At 40.9% G+C, this 19,751-nt stretch overlaps 1 protein-coding gene across 3 annotated transcripts in view; it reads left to right on the forward strand.

The window, feature by feature from the left end:
• FARS2 (phenylalanyl-tRNA synthetase 2, mitochondrial) overlaps positions 1-19,751 on the forward strand; it is a 250,684-nt gene that overhangs the window by 160,119 nt on the left and 70,814 nt on the right. For all 3 annotated transcript variants that reach the window (XM_082325108.1, XM_082325109.1, XM_082325110.1), the window contains one exon: positions 11,296-11,447. In XM_082325108.1, the coding sequence (XP_082181234.1) occupies positions 11,296-11,447 (152 nt within the window). The remainder of the gene's footprint in view (positions 1-11,295; positions 11,448-19,751) is intronic.

The following is a 19,751-nucleotide window of genomic DNA, read 5'->3' on the forward strand; positions in this document are numbered from 1 at the left end:
TATTTTTCCAATATTGGTTTAATTACAGAGGGGTGAATAGAATTCTGGCTAGGAGGATGGCACAGTAACTATCTTGACTTTAGTCTTTGGCCCTGACCTGAGAAGTGACTCAGTTTCCCTACTCAATAATTCTGTTTTCCATGCTCTCTACAGTTGTAGTTGTCTTGTACCTCCTGCCTCAGCATGTCTTCTCCAATACTATCCTAGGACAGAAAATTCTTCAGGACAGGGGCTATCGTTTTGTGCTCCATCTACCTAATGGGACCCTGGTTTCTGACTGGCAGTCCTAGGTAATTATCACAATCTGAATATCTGCATGCCTACAGCAGGGTTAAATACATCTTTGTGAGTGTACATTATGCATTTGATGTAAGAGTAAACTCCTGTTTAAATTGTGCCTAAGCACTTACGCTGTGCAAGTATGTGTCTTCAGAGATACAGGTATGTATTGGTATGCACACACAATCACAGAAATATAAAGCGGGGGCGAGGGGGGAAGAAAAAAAGATCTTGAAACCCGTAGAAAACACGCTCTAATTCTTTTTACCAGTTTTGGATAAAAGGATGGGTTTTGTCACAGATGAATTTACTTGATAGCTGTTTTAACATTTGTGCCAATGTTTTACACACAAAAAATATATCTTGCAAAGAGCTTTTGATAAAGTGGTCTCTAAAATCATGCCTAAACCCCTACAGTCATCATCTGCATCATGATTAGCCATTACAGCTCAGCTGTAGAGCGTCCCTAGAAAATGAGGGCTTGGGAGAACAGTCTGGGGGTGTGTGTGTGTGTGAACAGGAGCACCTTTTGTAGTAAGTGGTGTTAATAAAAAAACCCTGATTTTCAGCTACCACTTCTCTGATCGGAATATGAATTAGGCTACAGAGAATAGCCAAACAACAGAAGGCACAGTTGGGAAGAACCGTATTATTCTTATCATACCCGTCCTGAATTTCCTTCATCTTGCTAGTGTGAGAGACACATGGACCACAGTAGTGACAGCCTAAACCAAAATGTGACAAGTAAATAATGCTTTGGGGTGCAGATGCTGCAGAGGATTTGCTTTTGCAATTTTCTAAAAATTAATAATGGGAAGAAATCACCTCTTTTGAGGATTGCTTGCATCCTCCTGCTCCTGCACATGTGTTAAATCCTGTTTGCATAATTATTCCCACATGTAACCTGTTCTCCTAAATCAGCAAGAGTGAACCCATTTTCTGATTCTTGTAAAATAAGGAAAGGCATTAAAGAAATACCTGTTCTGCACAAGGATTCTGCTTGTAGAAATTTAAATGTTCTTTACATTTTGTCATTGCATACTTAAATGCTTAGTGTGCTTTTTGTGCTTCGTCTGTTCTCAGCTTATGGCTTCTCTGTAGTTTTCTGTTTGTAAGTGTTATTACTCTTTAACAAGAGCATAGCTTTAGGAATGCTCAGGGTCTGCCTGAAAGGAAAAATTAAAGGCTTTTCTCCCTCTTCTGAGTATTGGACAAGTAAGTGAATCCTTTCATTTCTGTTTCTCTTTAGCTTACCTACTGTTCTTTAGATACTACTTTTAGCTTGCTACACTGCCCTGGTGTTTTATTATTGGTTTTGCACTTTGGAGGATATGATTTGTATGAATTTAGTACTTAAGGGTGAAAAAAGTGAAGTTGACTACTCTGGAAACTAAAGTACTGGATTTCGCCAAGAATCGTTGCAACTCGGGCAGTTTCCCCAAGTGAAGAAGGAAACCCAGCTATTTTAGTGGCACTGGAAATCATGAAGAATATTTCAAAACCACTAGTAATCTGCTCAGGTAAATTACTGTACGTGGCAATTGAGATCTTTTAATTTCCTAGGGAGCATAGAGTTTTATGATGCAGTATCTACAGTAGTGTTTCCCAGACAATACAGATCAACTCATAAGTCTGAGAAGTGTAGAAAGATGACATTCCTTTGTAGCGTAGCAATGTCCAGGGCATTATGTGAAGTTGTACCTGGCCAAGAAATATAAAGCACCATTGCCCTGGTCTTGGAAATCTCTATACTTTTTAGGAGGGAGAGAAAAAAAAAAAATACAGCTTGTTAGGTGGGAAGAAGGACTTTTTCAGGTGTTGCATGTGCCTGTGAGATTTGTGATGCCAGCTTATTTTGGTCTAAGTCATATTCAGGTGTTCTGGAGATTCTGCTATTTAAACAATAACTCTCCAGAATGGTGGATTTAATGAGCAGAAAAGGAAATATAATCAACAGTGCTTTATATGAGATTTTTTCGTCTAAGCTGAAATAAAATGTTGGCTGCAATTTGTTTCCATTGTTATGCTATGTATTTGGAAGAAATACATCATCATATTGCTGTGGTCTCTTTCCAAATACTTGCATTCTTTATTTAGATATAAATCTTTTATATGAATTGTTGATGTGTGCAGTATTTTACCCCACAGAGCTATTTATCTCGGCATTATTATTAAGCATAATGAGAAAAAACATACAAACCAAACCATCAGAAAGGAGGAAACCTGACTTCTGAGTGTGGCAAACACTGAATGCCTACAGCAACCAATGCCTTCTGCAGGAATTGCAGGTGCTCGGCACTGCTGAAGAAGAAATGATTAGTATCTGCTGAGAAGTTGGGTTTCTGCTGACTTATACCAGTTTATCACCTGTTCCTTGCAGGCATGGTAGATGTTTTTTTAGAAAAGTGCAGGATTGGTATATACAGTCTTTATTCGTTGACAGTTTGTTTTCTCTGCCCTTTTTACCCCACTACAAAAAACCTGATAGAGTGAATCTGCCTGTGGGGTGGGAGATTTGGGTAGGAAGAACAGACACAATATGGATAGCCTGTGCAAAAGGCAGTCCTAAGTGTTGATTATTAGGTTTGATGTGAGAATCCACTTTACCGTTTTGGTGAGTCCTTCCCCAGGACACAAGCTTGCTCGTTTTCTATAGATGACACCACAACATAATAAATAGGTTGTCCCATCTGTTCCCCTTTGTGTCACAACAATTCTCTGGTAGCAACTGCTCAAATGGAAAAGTGATGCCAGAACAAGGATTTCTTGGCTTTTAGTTGTTTTGCAGTGATATATGTGTGTTTGAAATGGGAGATTAGTGCCGTGAAACCCAGCTAGCTCGGTAGGCCATCAACTGGGAGGTTGGGGAAGAATCACGAGGAAAATGCATATTTTTCCACAGTAGACCTAGAACTCCTATAGGAACTCGTCAGGCTAATCTCTTCTTCACCCTCGTGCTTTCAAAAAGGGGCTGTAAGAAGCTGAGATGTGGGAGTGAGTAGTAGAGAGACATCCCTTTTGGTGGTTCTCCCTGTGAGTCCTATCTGTTCTATGGGAATGAGGAATTAGTTTTGACCAGTCAAGCACAGAGCAGAGAGTCCAGCACCGCTATTTAGGAATCATTTATATTTATCTTTTGGTTGTTTTTATAATTGGATCACAAGTGGCAAGGCATATCCAAATGCCTAAGTGCATGGGTATCTGGAAACATCTCTCTGCTGTGTGCACTGCAACAACCCTGCTTTTAATAGGATTAGATCAATCCTTCCATTTTTTTTATGTCTTTCCTGCACTTTTTCAATTCCTTACTGATCATATAAAAATAACCTTTTCAGTGGCAATAGAAGTGATCCTTTTGTGTCTGGAAAGCATCTCAAAAGTCATGTGTTGTTTCTCAGTTTTTTGACCACAGGTCAGTTTAAAATACATATTTGCACTCAGAGAAGTTTATTGTGGCTTTAAACTTGGAGCATTGTCCATGACAAATTTATATGAGTTTGACTTTAAAATAAAATGCTTGCCATTTAAAATAATGTTGTGCGTGGGACACAGTGTCCCTTTCTGGTGGGACCACAGAGGCTTAATAACTATCATTACTTTTGGATGAACGTGTTTAACGGCAAGCTTTCTACTCACTCATTCTGCCACAGCAGCAGTCCTCTTGTGTATTCCTCCTGGTGCTTGGAAAAGGTGGAGCAGCTATCTAAGAAGTTTAATCATTTCATTGGCCGTTACCCATCTTAATTTTTCAGTGTCATATTAGGTATCGACTTTCCTTTGTCAGACAGACTCTTCTATAATAACTGTAACTTTTAGTGTGCAAGAAAGGTTGTATTTGTTCTTGTGCATGTGCACGTGTGTGTGCATTTGTGATGATTCTTCGGGGTTGTTTTTTTCTATTCAAAGGTGCTTCACTAGCACTGGGAAAGGTGACAAAGTGATATGAAGAGCTACCTGGTGACCACTTAGGCAGAATGTAAGCAATTAAACTTTTTCTTGTTTTGCACCTTCAGGGAACCTGTAATATGTCTCAAGAGCAAAACTCTTATCTTCAACAAGACCCCTTAGGGCTTAGCTTAGGTGGGAAGAGGACAGAGCTCGAATGGTGGCGTGGACCACACAGCAGAGAGGGATCTGGTCCACAGATTTGGCCAGGCACAAAGCTGCAGCTCCTGCCAAGGGGCTGCAGCCGCTTCATCCCACATTGAAGGCTGAGACTTAGTTAGAAAGACGGTCTGTGCCCCGTGGCACCTCCCTGCTCAGTCTGGATCTAGAATGGGTGTTTCACGTTTGAGAACAGTTTAATTTACTGTGTTTCTTCATAACCTTGTTTTCTTTCTTATATTTTCCGCAAGGTACTTCCTGTATTTCCATAATTCCATGATTGTTTTTCCCCAGGGATGAGGGAGGTAAAGGCAAAGACAGTGCTTTGCCGAGATGAGGAACAGCAATGGCTCGTAACCCAATGCTGTTTTAATTGTGCAGGCTGCCGCTGACAAGCAAGCTGGTCTTTCTCCCAAATGTATGATTTTCTTCAAGGTATTGATCTCTAGAGGGGAGTCTGACATCCCTCCTCCTTTTTCACCCCCGTGAAGGGCTGTGAACTGCACTAGTTGGCGTGGAAACTGGGATATTATTTGATTGATTCGACCTGCGGGTGTGTGTTGGCAAGTCCAGTCAGCTGCAGTATCTGTAGGCCGGTGCTCCTTGTGGCCGGTAGTAGCGTTCGTTTGGATTCTCGTCGCAAACAAAAGAGCAGGGTCGGAAACAGGGTCCCTAAACACAGCTTAGAAATCAAACATTTCTGTCAACCATGACAAATTAAAACCTTTAGGAATGGAAAGGAACCAGGCTGGTTAGAAAGTAAAAAGGGAGGAAAATGGGGATGGCTGTGGGAATGTTTGGGCAATCCTTCGCCTTCCCCCAGCCCTGGAGCCCCTAGAAGACTTGATTGCATAGTACTGCTGCCATGCCTAAGAGGGGTTGTATCTAAGGTGGTGTACACCCAGTTCTCTTCAGTAGCTTAATGTCTCAATGCTGTCCTTCATACTTGCTTTAAGATGAGAAATCACTAAACTAGAGAAGGAAAGGAGATTTGCTTTGATGATATTGTCATTACCAGAATGCCATGAAAGAAGCAGTTTTCTTAGAAAGAAAAGACCTGTTATGCTGTACCTAACCATCCAGCTGAAGTATGCCGTCTCCCATGACGGCAAACAGCAAGTGCTTGGAGAACAGCAGAACATCAGAGCGAGTATGAAAACAGTGTGATCCTTCTCTACTTTTACTGATCCTGTTTAAAGCCACGAGAGAGCTGCTGAACCAAGAATGCAGTTGGATCGCTGTGTTTAATAGTGACTAGAGGATCTGTCCACCATGAATTTGTTTAGTCCCTTTTGGTTCCATGTAACAGGTCCTTAGTTACGGTATGCGCAGTGTGGAAAAAATGCACTCTTTAGTCCATTGGAAAACCTGGTGCCTCCCTTGCTCTCTCTCCTCTTTTTCCCTTGCTTCTGTGAGAAATAGTGAAGGGTGTTTCCCTTTCCACATTGAATGAATTAATGGTTTGAAGCAATTTGGGACACTCAAAGGCACTCACATGATACTTAAACCAAGGACAGAGCGTTCCCACCCATGCGCGAAGAAACCCTCTTCTGCTCAAAATGGTCCATGTACAAGCAGAGTGCCCGAAATCCAGGGAGCACATGATGTTCCCATGGACACATACGTGTTCCCTGTACCTGTATGTGAGCTTGCAGAGGTGAAGAGCGCTGTTGGGGGAAGCAGACTGTCATCCAAAAAGGGCTGATCATACTTGTTCGTTCCCCGGAAAGCTCGGAGCACCACTGGAGACTGACGCCCTTCTGCCGTTCCCCGCAGGGGGACAGAGCAGTTCATCGAGCCCAAACTGGTCCATTTGCTTTGGTTGTAAGAGCTTAATCCGAGAACATATTTGTATATCTGCTTATCAGACTTTATAGAAGTTCTTGGTTGAAATTTCTCCATTCCCTCCTTTGGAGGGGGTGTGGTGTGTGTGTATACATGTACGAACATATAGAATTTGCTATGTATAACTAAGGAAAAAGTTGTTTTGGTGAAGGCAAGGGTAGGAAACTTATCATAATGGAACATTGTGACTGCGAATTTTAAGCTGTGACAGCCAAGAAATTCAAAATTATGTTTCCTGCAGCAACCGTAATTTGTCCACGCTGGTCATAAATACGCAAGTGTAAATCTAGGAGCATACATACTAATACAGGAAACTTCATTATGTGCAAGGGGGCTAAGTTACAGTTGTAAATTTGCAAATTTGAATTTCATGCCTGTTACGTGTTTAAATTTCCTATGATAACACTGAATTAATGTAGTTTCACCGTGGAATATATTAAGAAAGGCTGAGCTATTACAGGACTGTAGCTTTCATTTCGATAAGAATATGACGTTGCATTAAAACTCTATAGTTTATGTACATATTTCTCCGAAACATGGGCAATGCAGGACTGTTAAAGCTTGACAGCCGAGATGCTGCAAAGTCTCATATTTTTCTGACTTAGACTGGTGATGGCAGTAAAGCTTGGCTGGCTTTTTAATAGTTTGGCTGCTGTGGAGTTGCTAACCCAGTTTTTGGTATGTGTTGTTGTTAACCTTGTGTTTGTGTCGCCATTGTCAAAATACAAGTACAGCTTTTTCCTCCACCGTGTTTGTCACTCGTTCGTTGTGTCCCCCCATCTGCAGCCAGGAGGGAACCAAGGAACAGCCACAGCACAAAACTTCTCCTGTCCCCTCGGCATGTTGCACTCAGTTACTGCATCTGGGAAAACGCTGGTTGGTTTGGTTTTTGGTTTTGTTTTGTTTTTTTTCCTAATGCCAAATATTTGTGGAGAGTGCTGAGGTTCACCTCGTTTCTCGGGACTTTGGGCTAAAGACACTCTGTGGCCTTGCGCCCGCTTATTTGCTGGCACTGGCTTTGCATTACCCCCAGCTGGTTTTCCTCCAGAGGTTGGGGCTTCTGCCATGTATTGTATTTTCTTTCCTGTGCAGCTATGAGGTATCTGGATCCACAGTAGCCGATGATCCTTTGTTGTGTGTGGACAAAGAGAGACTACTCGTATGGTGACTACATGATTCCTGCTGCCAAGGTGTCCAGAGTAGTGCCCTGGTGTGGCAACGTACGCAGAGCCCAAGTATTTGCTATTTTATGCTGACAGATGAGTTCTGGTGGATCCTGTTGCTGCTTAAGACAGCTGTCCCCCAATGCCTCAAGCTGCTTCAATACTTCATCCAGCGTATATTAGCATAAACCACCGAGAGGCAATTTTCACCTGGCTAGAGCGGACTGTGAACTGCAGTGGTGGAGGAACAGGCACATGTTTGTTTTATCAGCTGCTGCAGGGGCAGTAATCTCGGACAGAAAGGTAGAGCAGAGGGCTGGGGATGAGGAATGCCTTAAACTACCACGAACCCATGTGGAAGAGTCACAGCCCTGAGTTTTCAGTGATGCGCTCCTCGGGTACATCTGAGCACGGGTGAGGCAGGCTGGCAGAGCAGGGTGCAGCACTGGTGTCCAGCTACTACTTATTTCTACACTAAAATTAGCACCCTGAGAGGGAAAAGCTTACACTTTTAGTAAGCACTTGGCTTATTTATTAACCAGAGAAGGAAGTGTGACTAATGACTAGTAAACATGTATCATTGAGTGTGGATCATCATAAGCTTCCGTTTTATTATTAAGAAAAAATTATAGTAATTCAGTACTCCTAAATGCTTTCACCTTGGGTGATTGAAAATGCACTGTCATTATTTGCAATATTCCCTACAACGTGGGCTCAGTGGAGTCCTATAGATAGTGTAATTACTGGGAAAGCACTCTTGTCTTCCAAGGCTGTTGAAAAATGTCAAAGATAGTGCACAGCAGTGTTTGAAATGGAAAGTAAATAGAACATTTAAAGTAGCGCTGTAGTGACAAAGCTCTGATGGGACCAAAGAAGTGGTGCAGAGTTGTCTGTGCACCGGCAGTGCTGTCTGCCAGGCATGGCCAGCTCCTTGCAGCAGTGCTCTGCAGGTGGGATCAGTTCTACCTCGTCCTAAACCTCTTTTCAGTTCCCCAGAAGCCTAATGGGGGTGGTCAGGCAGTGGAAGGAGGGATGGCAGGGCTTCCAGGCTTGGGCAGCGTGCTAGGAGTCGGCCAACGCGCAGGCAGCGGAGCCAGCCAGTGTCCTGTTAGCTTCTCCGAGCATTGTGCTGAGCAGACCTAAGTGGCGAAGAGGACTGCTGGGAGTGGTGGCTGGAGGTGACAGCATAGCCAAAAATGTAGTGGGAAGAACACATTGCTCTCAAGGGGAGCCTCTAAAATGTCTGTAAATTCATAAGGAAACAGTCTTTGGGGCTGCCATTTGCCTTGAACCTGGAAAGGGATCAAAGTCAATGGACTTTAGATTGCTCTGTTGTTAAAGGGCAGGAGAGTTTAGAAAGGAGGACAGTGATGGCAATGGGATCTGTTGGGCCACAGTCTGTATTTGCTGGGGTGCCTGAATACAAACTTAGTAACTTCATTTTGACTTGCCAGTTGGAGATTCTTGTCCTGTCCTCTTCATGTTTTAGGTGTAGCTAATAAACAATTATGTAGCTCATGTAGCTCTACAACAAACAGATCAATATGTTTGAGAACTAGGAATTTTATCCTTATACTAACTTTAGTGTTGATATAATACTTACTGCAATGATATTGACTGCAGCCAGGTGGTGAAGGGACCGTATAATACGGGATTATTGTCTTGCCTTTTACCATAAAAGATTTTTCTGCATTATAAGGCTCTGAGAAAAGGTTAGTACCTAATAATAAAAAAGTCACACTTACCATATTAAGCATTTGTCCTTCCAGTCTTTGTAACACACACAAGCATACACACACAAAATTACAACAATTTTCTATCTAGGCTAGTAACACCATGGATTGAGTCAAAGAAGCAGTTTTCCTATAGACTTGATAATCCAGAAGGGCCAGACCCTCCAGTTTATTACATCTTTGAGTAACTTTGCTCACGTGGAATTTGATGACACTGATAATGTAAGTCAGACTGTTCCAGGCACGTTTGCAAGATCTGACTGCATTGGGTCCTTGTGTACATCTCATTTTAAGTGGGGAAAGAGAGTGCTGTTTTCATGTGCCTGACATAATCCTGCTTCTTTTGAAATTGATAGCAAATACTCACTCACTATGAATTGTGGGTACTCTGCTCCTTTTGGGGTTTAGGATACTACTGAGTTACTTGAACACGTAATTATTCTTCTTTAGTGTCCTTGTACCTGTGGGAATGAAAGTAGGCACCTGCCCAAATGGAGCGGTCATGCTTAGGTTCGTGATCCACGTCTTCCGGTCGAATAATTAAATGTCCTGAAGCTGGGAGTTCAGTGAGTTTTGGCTTACTCCCCACAAGCTTTGAAGCGTGTTCAGTAGGTTGCTGAAATATAGCAGTGGTAAAGAGAGTGGTAGATAGGGGTGAGGTGAGAATATAGAGGTCTGCTGCAGGATTATGTCTTTATTTACACTAACACTGAATTAGTGACTGAGGAGTATCTCCAGCATTTGCAGCTGTGACTTTTGTATAGCAGAGGAGACGTTTACATTTCATTCATTAGTGTTTTATCAAAAGCTCTTGTGTGATGGATTTATTGTGCAAGTTTTTTTTTTAATTTGGTGTGCAGGATATGAATTCATTGGACAAGTTTATTCCTTTAACAAGTTGGATAATCATTTGTGATTCACAATTTTATTCACTGGGGGGGGTTATTAATTTAACTTGCACTGTATTCCTTATCAGATATTTATTGACTGGTTTACACTGTACAGAACAGGATTTGAGTAAATCAGCATGCTGTAAATTTTACTTTTTAACAGGTTTATTGCTTTAGCAGGTATTCACTTAGGATTTCACTGCTCCATCATAAAACATTCCCAGGCATGGAATACGTTTTTGAGCGAGATAATACAGACCAAGTCAGCTGTCATATATACATATAAGCAAAATAAGATGTTTTCTCCTGCAGACCCCAACAATCTTGTGCAAAAGTACTTATTTCAACTGCAGTGCATTAATGGAAAGCAGAAGTAAGATATTGCATGACCTAGAGGGCATGAGAGAAGAGCATTACCATTTTCTTTTCTTCAAAGGGGGAAACATCTCAGCAAAGGCGAGATCTGAAACCCATTGACTCCAGGGAAATTTCATCAAAACTGAAAAATTAATAATTGTCTTGTTTTGTTTCTCTTTCTCTTCCTGTTTTTGCAAATAGCAAGTTACACTGTTCTGACCATAAGATGAGCTCTTTCTGTCTGCAGCAAAGATGCCCCTTTATGTTTAAGAGTCTGTTGCGGTACTTGTGGAATTAATAATTATGCTAACAGTGATACTTTTTTTGTTGTTGTGGATATTTAGATGTCTGTAAAAACCCCTGGGAAGTGAACTGAGCCCTCTTTTTAAGCCAAAGTCTGTTTCTTATTGTAACCTTTTAATAAGAAGGTGCCTATTGATAAGACTTTCTTAGAAATTGGACAGTACAAATAATAAACTTATCGTGTTATATAAGAATGTTATAAAATACATATAAATTTTGTACATGAATGTGATAAGAATTTTTGAATCTGTAAAACATCTGAAAAATGCTTTTAAAAAGTGCAATTCTGCCCTGTGAATAGTCATGTTAAAATGATCTCTTCCTTTTAAACAGCTCTGATCCAAAAGTGTATTCAGGCTCATAAATGCTGATTTCAGCAAACAAAACAAGTTTTTTCTTCTGAATGAATGAATCAAAGTGATTATGAGGGGATCTTTAAAAGACATTTTCTAGTATAAAATCTTGCATCTCAGTTGTTTATGAGGTCAGTTTGCACTTCAAAATGCATTTCAGAAAGCTGCTAAAATGTGTGCTGTGTGTGTTACACAAGTTCAAAACAGTTGTAGGTATACCTACCAAGTCCAGCCACTTACAAAGGTATGGTTTTTTTATTTTTTTTAGCCACTCAGCAGATACCCACCTTTGATCAATGACATCTCCTTTTGGCTGCCTTCTGAGACATACTCTAAGAATGATTTCTATGATTTGGCTCGAACCGTTGGTGGAGACCTGATAGAAAAGGTTGTCCTAGTGGATGAATTTACCCATCCAAAGTAAGTAAAACTTTTAAAATGTTCTTCCTGTGATCAGAATAGAAATATTTTAGTTCTGTATACCAAGAAATTCTTGATTGTTACAGTGTTCGCACATTTCATTTTTTAGCTCCAAAACATTTTTACAACACTTTCAAGAATAAATATTTTTACTTAAAAACATTATCTTATATTTCAGTTTTGTACTAGTACTGAGCTTCTGGTATTCAGACCTCATTGGAACAGACTGCCCAGGGAAGTGGTACAGTCACAGTCCCTGGAAGTATTCAAAAAAACATGTGGTTGCAGTGCTTAGGGACATGGTTTAGAGGTGGACCTGGCAGTTAGGTTAACAGTTGGGCCCAATGATCTCAGAGGTCCTTTCCAACCTTAATGATTCTATGTTGTGCTCAGTTAATCACAGCAGCAGTGAATAACTGCCTTCCTCAATACATCTGCCAGTGTGTGACACTGTTATCCGTAAGGCGTCTGATATTCTAGTCCTGCTCTTTGCTGAGTGACTGGTATTTGCCTCCTTGTTCTCTTCCTTTCTTTTTCTAGTCCTGATTCACTAGTAGACCTTGACTATGAATGTCAGGGCTAATAATGATTTGTTGCAGAATACTATTGTTGGTGTTCAACAAGGAGAAAAAAAATGGACTTTATTCCTTTCTTTCTGGCACTTATTTACGCTGTTGAACAATCTCTCAGGCTTCAGAATACCTTCTTATGGATATAGCAGCACTGACACAATCATTGGGTGCATGGGTTACTTGTCCGACTGATACTATCAGTCGTCTCAAAAACTGACAAGTATCAGCTGTTACATATGCACCATTTTTCAATTTGCTGTTTCCAAATCAAAAAGTAAATATGCTGCTGGCTGCCCAACTTTCTAAAACTGGGGTTTAAAATAGTTTTTCTTCTTTGGGACTTTTTTTTTGGTGCTGTAGAAAGGCAGGTAGTAAACCTAACTGCAGTGGTTTTTGAAGATGATAGGAAAATGCTTAGTGTTGTGCTCCAACACCTATAGATTTTTTTTTTTTTTTTTCCTTTCTACATCCAGGTATTTTACCCTATTGTTCTTTTGAATTTGATGTGTGTTGCAGACCAGATGGATAGATTATTCTATGACCTAGTTTTCATTGTGGTTCAGTGGATTAATACTTACTTGTTTTTTTTTTTCCTTTTTACTCTTTTTGTGTGGTGTTATGAGAGACTGTTTCTGCTGTGTGAAGAAACAGAAATGCCAATGGAATTTGTGTGGGTATCTGAAAGCTTTGAGTCATTAATTCTTGAGTGGTCCTCACATGCAATTCATGCAAAAGGATCTTAACCCTATACCTAAAACGGTGTGTCCAATAGAGGAATATAGGCTAGGATAAGATAATAAGTACTATTCATTGTAAAGAAAAACAAGACTGTATCTTACAGAGAAACTCAAAAGCAAGTTTGTTGCGGGTATGGATAACTTCTTATTGTCACTTGCACTGTACCGTAGTATCAGTTAGCACAAGTGCATAGACATTGAAGGCTGCTCACACGGATCCTGCTGAAAATATATATAATTGTCTTCTATCATGATGATTCTGATACCATACAATCAACATTTTTTGTAAAAATTGGGATGTTGGACCCGTTTTTGGAACTGGCCCTTTCCATTCATTCATGCTGAATGTTTATAATATGTATAACACCTCTGTGTTCATTGCCACTTTTTGTCTACATTCTTCCTGGTAATACCAAACATGCAATCATCTTTGTTGTTACGTCTTCTCTTGGGGGAAAATCCTGTGTGTAGTATAAGCAGCTCTTCCAAGGCTGAAGGTTTGGAGAAATCTTGTTCCCCGCTCCCTCAAACAGAGGCAGTGTTATTCTGTGATTACTCTTGCAGTTCACTGGAGGAATCCATGTGCATTGGGAGGGCCTCACCAGCAGCACTGCATCGGTCACAGCTCAGCTCACGGGTCATGCTTCTCTTTAGTGAGAATTTTATCTTCCATACTGGTAGAGTGGTGAGGTAGGGACAGGATTCACTACTCGGGATTTCTACTATATGTGTTTTCTCCTTTGATATGCTTTGACACATCCTGAAACATATAGCAGGGGTGACAGTTGTTCAGTGCAAGATCGTTCCTTCCTCCGCAAGGAATACACCTCTGGTTCCCTCTGTGACTTCTGCAAATAGATGGGAAGGATGGCTCCTCGCTGAGAATTGTCACACAGATTTAGGACTTTCCTAGTATTGTCCTCTAAAGCCATTAAACCCTCGCTCAGCAGACATCCAAATATGTTTTGACACTGCAAGGAGGAAACATTTCTCACCTTCATGTCTGAAGAATTTGGCTGGTGACACTAATGGATTGTTGGTAAGTGATGTTGCAGTCCTCTTCGTTTGTTCAACTGCAACAACAATAAAAGAAATCTTTTAAAATGCCTCATTAAAAATCAGTAATTCCAATGAGATTACCTCATTTAAAGAAAAGAATTCTAGATAAAGACTATAACATAATGGTTACTTTGTCCTTTCTTCTTAGAACAGGATGTGTGCAGACATGTAACTTTTGCAGACCGATGATGTAAGCCATATAAGTCATTTTTTCTGTTCTCTGAAGCCTTTGGAAGACTGACTCTTTGAAAAGAGTGTTCTGCTTAGTCTTAATTCCAAGATAATTGTCTTGCTACAGGAATGATACAGTGGCTTTTTTAATTCAGTGTTGCAGAAGAGCCTCTGGGCACAGAAATTAACATAAGAGATCCTCAGTGTTGCTATGGATCTGTATGTTACAGATCTAGATGCTTGTAATCATTGTCTTGAATTTGTAGTGATTCTGATGCGGAGGATGGGAGAGAAGTGTATAGGATAGGGAAGCCTGCAGTGATGCTGTCTTGAATGTTAGTTACTTAAAAGCAGCTTAATAAGTTAATGATCGTAATTAATCACTTCTAGAATTTAAAATTTGGACTTTTTCATCTTTAAAAATACCAGTTTCATGACAAATTAGGATATTTGGCAGTCTTATTTTCCTTCTTAAACTACCTTTCTTAGTTATAAGACTATAAAGATCAGAAAACAGAAAATGCTATGCAAATAAAACTAATTAAGAACACAGAAAGAGGTCTTTTAATTAAAATCCTTTATAGAGGCTGTCTGTGTGATACTGTGTTGTTACCTTACAGACTTTTCTGAGGTTCAGAAACCTTTCAAGGTTCCACTGAGCTTCGGACTGATAACCATGCTCCAGTACATTGCAATTGCAGTGTGTATTAGCAGTGAAAATGTATTCCTCTACAGGGAAAAGGAAAGGGGGGAAAAAAACATTGAGACAAGTAATTGTTTAAACAAGGAAGAGATGTCTGGAAAGAAAAGTAAATCTTGATTATCCGCTTTGTAAGATGGTAACGTTGAGACATCTTCCAGGAAAGCACAGGCAATTAAAAGATAGAGCAGGAAGAAGTCTCATTGCTGAAAAGCACAAATTTAAGAGAATGTACTAGGGTAATTAAGAACTGTTCCAGCCTAAATGCATCGTAGGTAAACTTAACTAAACAAGACACAGCATTGAGGTAAACTGAGTAATGTGCGATGTGTGAAGAAGGCTTTCCAGAAAATAAACTTTTTGGTTCAGCTTAGTCTGCAAAAAATTTATTTTCTTTCCCTTACAGCTGAAACTAATTGTAACAGATGCCAGCCTAGTGGGGCTAGATCAATTGTAAAATGTTTCAAGCAGAAAGGTATTTCATACTGCAGTCACATGTTACTTTGAGGTGGCAAAAGAAGCATTTCGTATTAGAAAATAATGTACTAGCAGTAGTTAGGACATGTAGACATTTCTGTATTTACCTCTCTTGAATTTTGTCATTTCTCTAAATTCCTGTTCACCAGTGCAACAGTTAGACCTCACAGAGCAAAGAAATCCATGTGCTCTGTTCTAAGCAGAGAACTGAGTTTTAGCAACTACGTCGAGGTAGATAGTTTTTGCATAAAGTGATTCTGGAAACCAGGATAACTGTAGGGATGCTCAGCAAGAGTCCTCTGATCCACAAGAACTTCCTCCCTTGGCTTTTATCCCAGCGATTCCAAACAGGTTCACCTGCCCCAAACGCTCCTTTTGAGTCAAAAGTGTCAAACTAAAAGGAGAACATGGACTTTTCAAGTGTCTGCAATCCCCACACGCCTCTTGGCATTACAGAGGTGTGTCTGCACAAGGTATTGCGTGAGAGGAGATGACCTGTGGATCTCAGCTGCCAAACAGCACTTGGGACCCTAGGCAGCTGCTCAGGGGGTTTGAATTTGCAGTTAGACTGGGAAATCTGGGAACAGGAGATCCTTGAACAAGAGAGGAGCATCCCCTGTGTGAGATATGGCTCTTTACGTTCAGAACATGCGTCTGGGGGTGGGAGCAAGTAGTACATGAGACTGAACAGGTCAGAGGATAATCCTGTCGGCTGTCGATACCTTCCCATTGCCCATAGCGTAAAGGGCCATCACAGACCTGTACAACCAAATGGGGATGGGAAAGTAAGACCCGCTGTCACATGATTTTTAGGATATTCTTGGAATCTAAATGTTGTATCATGCTTGTCCTGCTAACACAGTCAGGGTGTAACTTCATCCAAGAAGAATAATGCAAAACGTGGCTGTAACACACCCATTATTCAGGCGTGTAAAGAATAAGTCAGCAGATACAAAGAAAAAGTCATGACTTTGCTGAAAGGCCAAGGAAACTGAGTGAAACTGTGGTGGTTATGGCAAGAACAGGAGTGGAGTATCTGTCAGGCAAGCAGAACAGAGAAGAAATGTCCCTTTGCAGTGAGCAAAATTTTCCACAGTCCATCTTGTGGATTTAAGCTCTCTTTGCTTGATGCATTAGCTGCAAACATTTAGATTTTCATACATTTGGTTTGTGGAATGTATTTTTCTGTACATGGTCTGTAAAATCAGTTCACTGTGACTTGCCTCGAGTTGTCGTATGCTGCATGAGCTGTGTGACCAGCCACCGGAAGGCAGTGGCACTGTTTCTGCTACCTGACTGAATTATTTGTTTCAAATCCTTGGAGATCTTTAAGGACCTTTAAGCATTGCTGTGCAAATACATGATGAGTGAGGATTTGTGGCTGACATTTTTCCCTTTGGAACATTTTAGTGAACAAACATTTGCAAAAACAAAGAGAATATTTTGGGCTATATTGATACTGAAGGGAGAAAAGAAAGTCAGGAGTTTTTTCCTTACTTTTTGCAATGGCTGTTGCACCCTGCGTGTCTTTAAGTTCAGGCCTTCTACTACTCAACTTGTCTAAGCTATCTAATCAACATGAATGACCTTCAGAAGTTAAATCAGAAAGCAATCTCCTTTGCAGTGGTCAAGACTTCCCCAGTTTCAGAAAGGAAACAGGTTTCACAGGGATAAAGAAAGGCAGGCTGAATAGCAGTCAAAAGGTAAAAAGGTCTCTGCCCACTACAAATAAGCAAATCAAAACTGCTGCCTTGCAGAGAATCCCAGTAAGAACAGCATCCTGCATTTCTGAGACATTCAGGTAAGTATTGCGACCGCATACACATGGAATTCCAGAGATGGTAATGAAAGCATACCTGTCCAAAGTAGTAGAGGAAATACTGGCTAATCACACATGGTAAAATATGTGGTAGAAGTGACAGAATACGTTTTTGACCTGAATTGTCCCTGATGAAGAGGACAGACAGAGAGAAGAGTCCGGGGGTGAATGCCTGTCCCCTACAATGCAGCACCACAAAGAGAACCTGGAAATGCTGGGGCTGTTTATCTTTGCTTTGGGCGAGCCCTGCAATGTGTTTTTCAGCTTAGCATGCTGTGTCTCTTCTAGGTACCTTACATCATCCTGTCAGGTGGGATGGCCTCACATCCTTATTCTGAAAAAGTATCTTCTGCGTTTTGCAGAGAGGTGGTTTTCCTACTGGTCTGGGACCTGATTTTTTTAAATTTTGATACTAAAATTACTTTTTTGTTAGAAAGAGAAGGGAAGGAAAGAAGGATATGACTCCACATCTTCCTTTGTGAGGTAAATAGGTAGTTAGGCTGAAAAAAGTATACAAAGCTGTAATCAAGAAATGCCCTGTGTCCTCAGTGGTACTTAAGAGGTAAATTTTTAATCAGAACACTGAAAATACCCTGAAAAGGCAGTACGGAGACAGTAAAGGGGAAAAAATTGATTTGCTGCGTTTTGATGGCTGTTAAAAATGTAAGTGGGGAATAGGTAAGAAAGGCTTTATTCTTGCGTTTGAGTGAATTACTTGTACACTTCTGGGGTGAGATCTGCCCATTTGTAACAGTCTGTTAAGCGAAGGGAGAGGAAATGTATTGGCTGCTGTGAAGGAGGAAGGTAGGTGCACTGTGGCACCATCTTTAGAGACTTGGGGAATACTCAGATGACCTGTGTCTATTCTTTCCCAAGTAGTAAAAGGAACAGATCTGACAGTGAAAGAGTCAGATCCTATTGACTGCTGTGTTGTGTCAATGCAAACCCCTAGCTCCTTGTTATTGTATAGAAGAAACAATGTAATAACACCGTTTTCGTTTTTATTGCCAGATTTGTTGCACTTTTCCTTATCTAGATGGAGATCAAGTCAAATACTTCTAGATGGGGTTATTTATTGAAGCTGGCTTGGTTTTGTCTTGCTTCTGGAGCGGGTGAATTAAGCAGAATAATTCTGAAGCGCTGCTTGCTGCTAGTATTACGCAAATTAAAACAATCAGTTCAGTCCCTGAACACCTTGTTGTTCTTCAGCCTGAGCACTTTACAATTTGCTGAGGGATTCTTTGAGATTACCTTTAACTGCCGAACTGGCAAAGTCCCAGCAGCGGCTTCTCTGTAGAAAAAAGCAACCTAGAAGCTGCTTTTGACAGTAGCTAGCAGAGGATCAGTTTCTTATTAATAAACTGTGTTCTCCAGCTCTGGATTTTTTTTCTCTCAACTGAGTCGAAGACTAATATTTTTGCAATATATTAACTGTTTATAGGAGGCTCTGTCAGTGGATACTGGTTGACTTCTGAGCCTTTCTTCAGCTGTCGCAGTAGAGCATGACTATATAGTGGCTAGTTAAATGCACTACAGCAATACCCCCGGTCCCTCTTCTCTTTTCCCTCTCCTGTCCCACCCAGGATTAGTGCCACCTGTTTTCTGTCATGAATGAGAACCTTTTCTGTTCCTTCTTTTGCTTTATGGGCTTCAGCTTAGAAAACATAACCTGTAATGGATGTTGCATACTTGTGAGTCCATTTCCCTCCTGGTGTGTGCGTGTCAGGCGTTCCCCTGTGCCCCAGGCCAACCTGACGGCCAGTAGTGTTTGCTTGATTCACAGTCAGAGTGGCCCCAACTATTCTTTGGCTGCTTCTTCCCTGCTTTTTCTCCTTTGAAAAGCAGCTGTGTAGAAATGGCAGCTCCGTTCTCATAGCAGCTCCTGCTTAGAGGTGGTCAGGGACTTTCTGACCAAACTCGTTTAAAGACTGTGCTGCCCAGAGAGAGATGCTTTATGAAGATGTATGGGTTTTGGTCATGTCCAACCAGAGCCTGGACAATCTGCCACCTGAGGGCTGAGGTGATGAGGTTTTCATCCCGGCTGCCTAGAGGTTTAAAGGAGCCTGGACTTGGGCTCCGTGTCTGTAATTACAAGGTGACCCTGCCATGCTGATTGCTACATGGCTCCAGGGTGTCTTGCGCTTCCCACTTTCTAGCAATCTTGATGCCCTGCTGTCCCCCACCAGGACTGAGGCTGTCAGAGTTTAGCTTTCCCACATATCCAGCGCAGTAGCAGGGGCATTCACGGACATCTGCCGGTTTTTATTTTTGAGAAAATTGAACTGAAAAGCTTTTCATTCCTCCTTTCCCTCCCCAGCAAAAACATTCCAGATTGAAATGAATATAGAGAATTAATTGAGTAAATATGCACGTATTTTTGTTCAAAAAAAGACTTTTTCAGACATTTTAGAAGTTCTGAATTTCAACCAGCTCTGTTCCTGCTTCTTTATAGAACCTACTGGGTGAAGTCAGAGATAGAAGAAATGAACATGCACTTTTATAGCACAAGCCAGAAAGTATTATTTGATATGGAAGTAGACCTTTTCAGTGCTATATTTATTATGTATACATGTTTAGACTTAGAATCTGTCTGCCTATTTTCGTTAAGCATCTTCTTCAAAGGTTTTTAAATGCTTGACCTAGAGCTTTTGAATTCCAGTGTGGATTCAGATACCTAATTCCCTTGGGTTCCTTTGGAAGTCCCCCAAATAGCAGTTCCCTGCCCAAATCTAAGAGTATCATAAAGAACTATGAGAGGAGGGACAGGGA

The sequence above is a fragment of the Platalea leucorodia genome, assembly GCF_965183815.1.
Source record: "Platalea leucorodia genome assembly, chromosome: 1".
Taxonomy (NCBI): Eukaryota; Metazoa; Chordata; class Aves; order Pelecaniformes; family Threskiornithidae; genus Platalea; species Platalea leucorodia.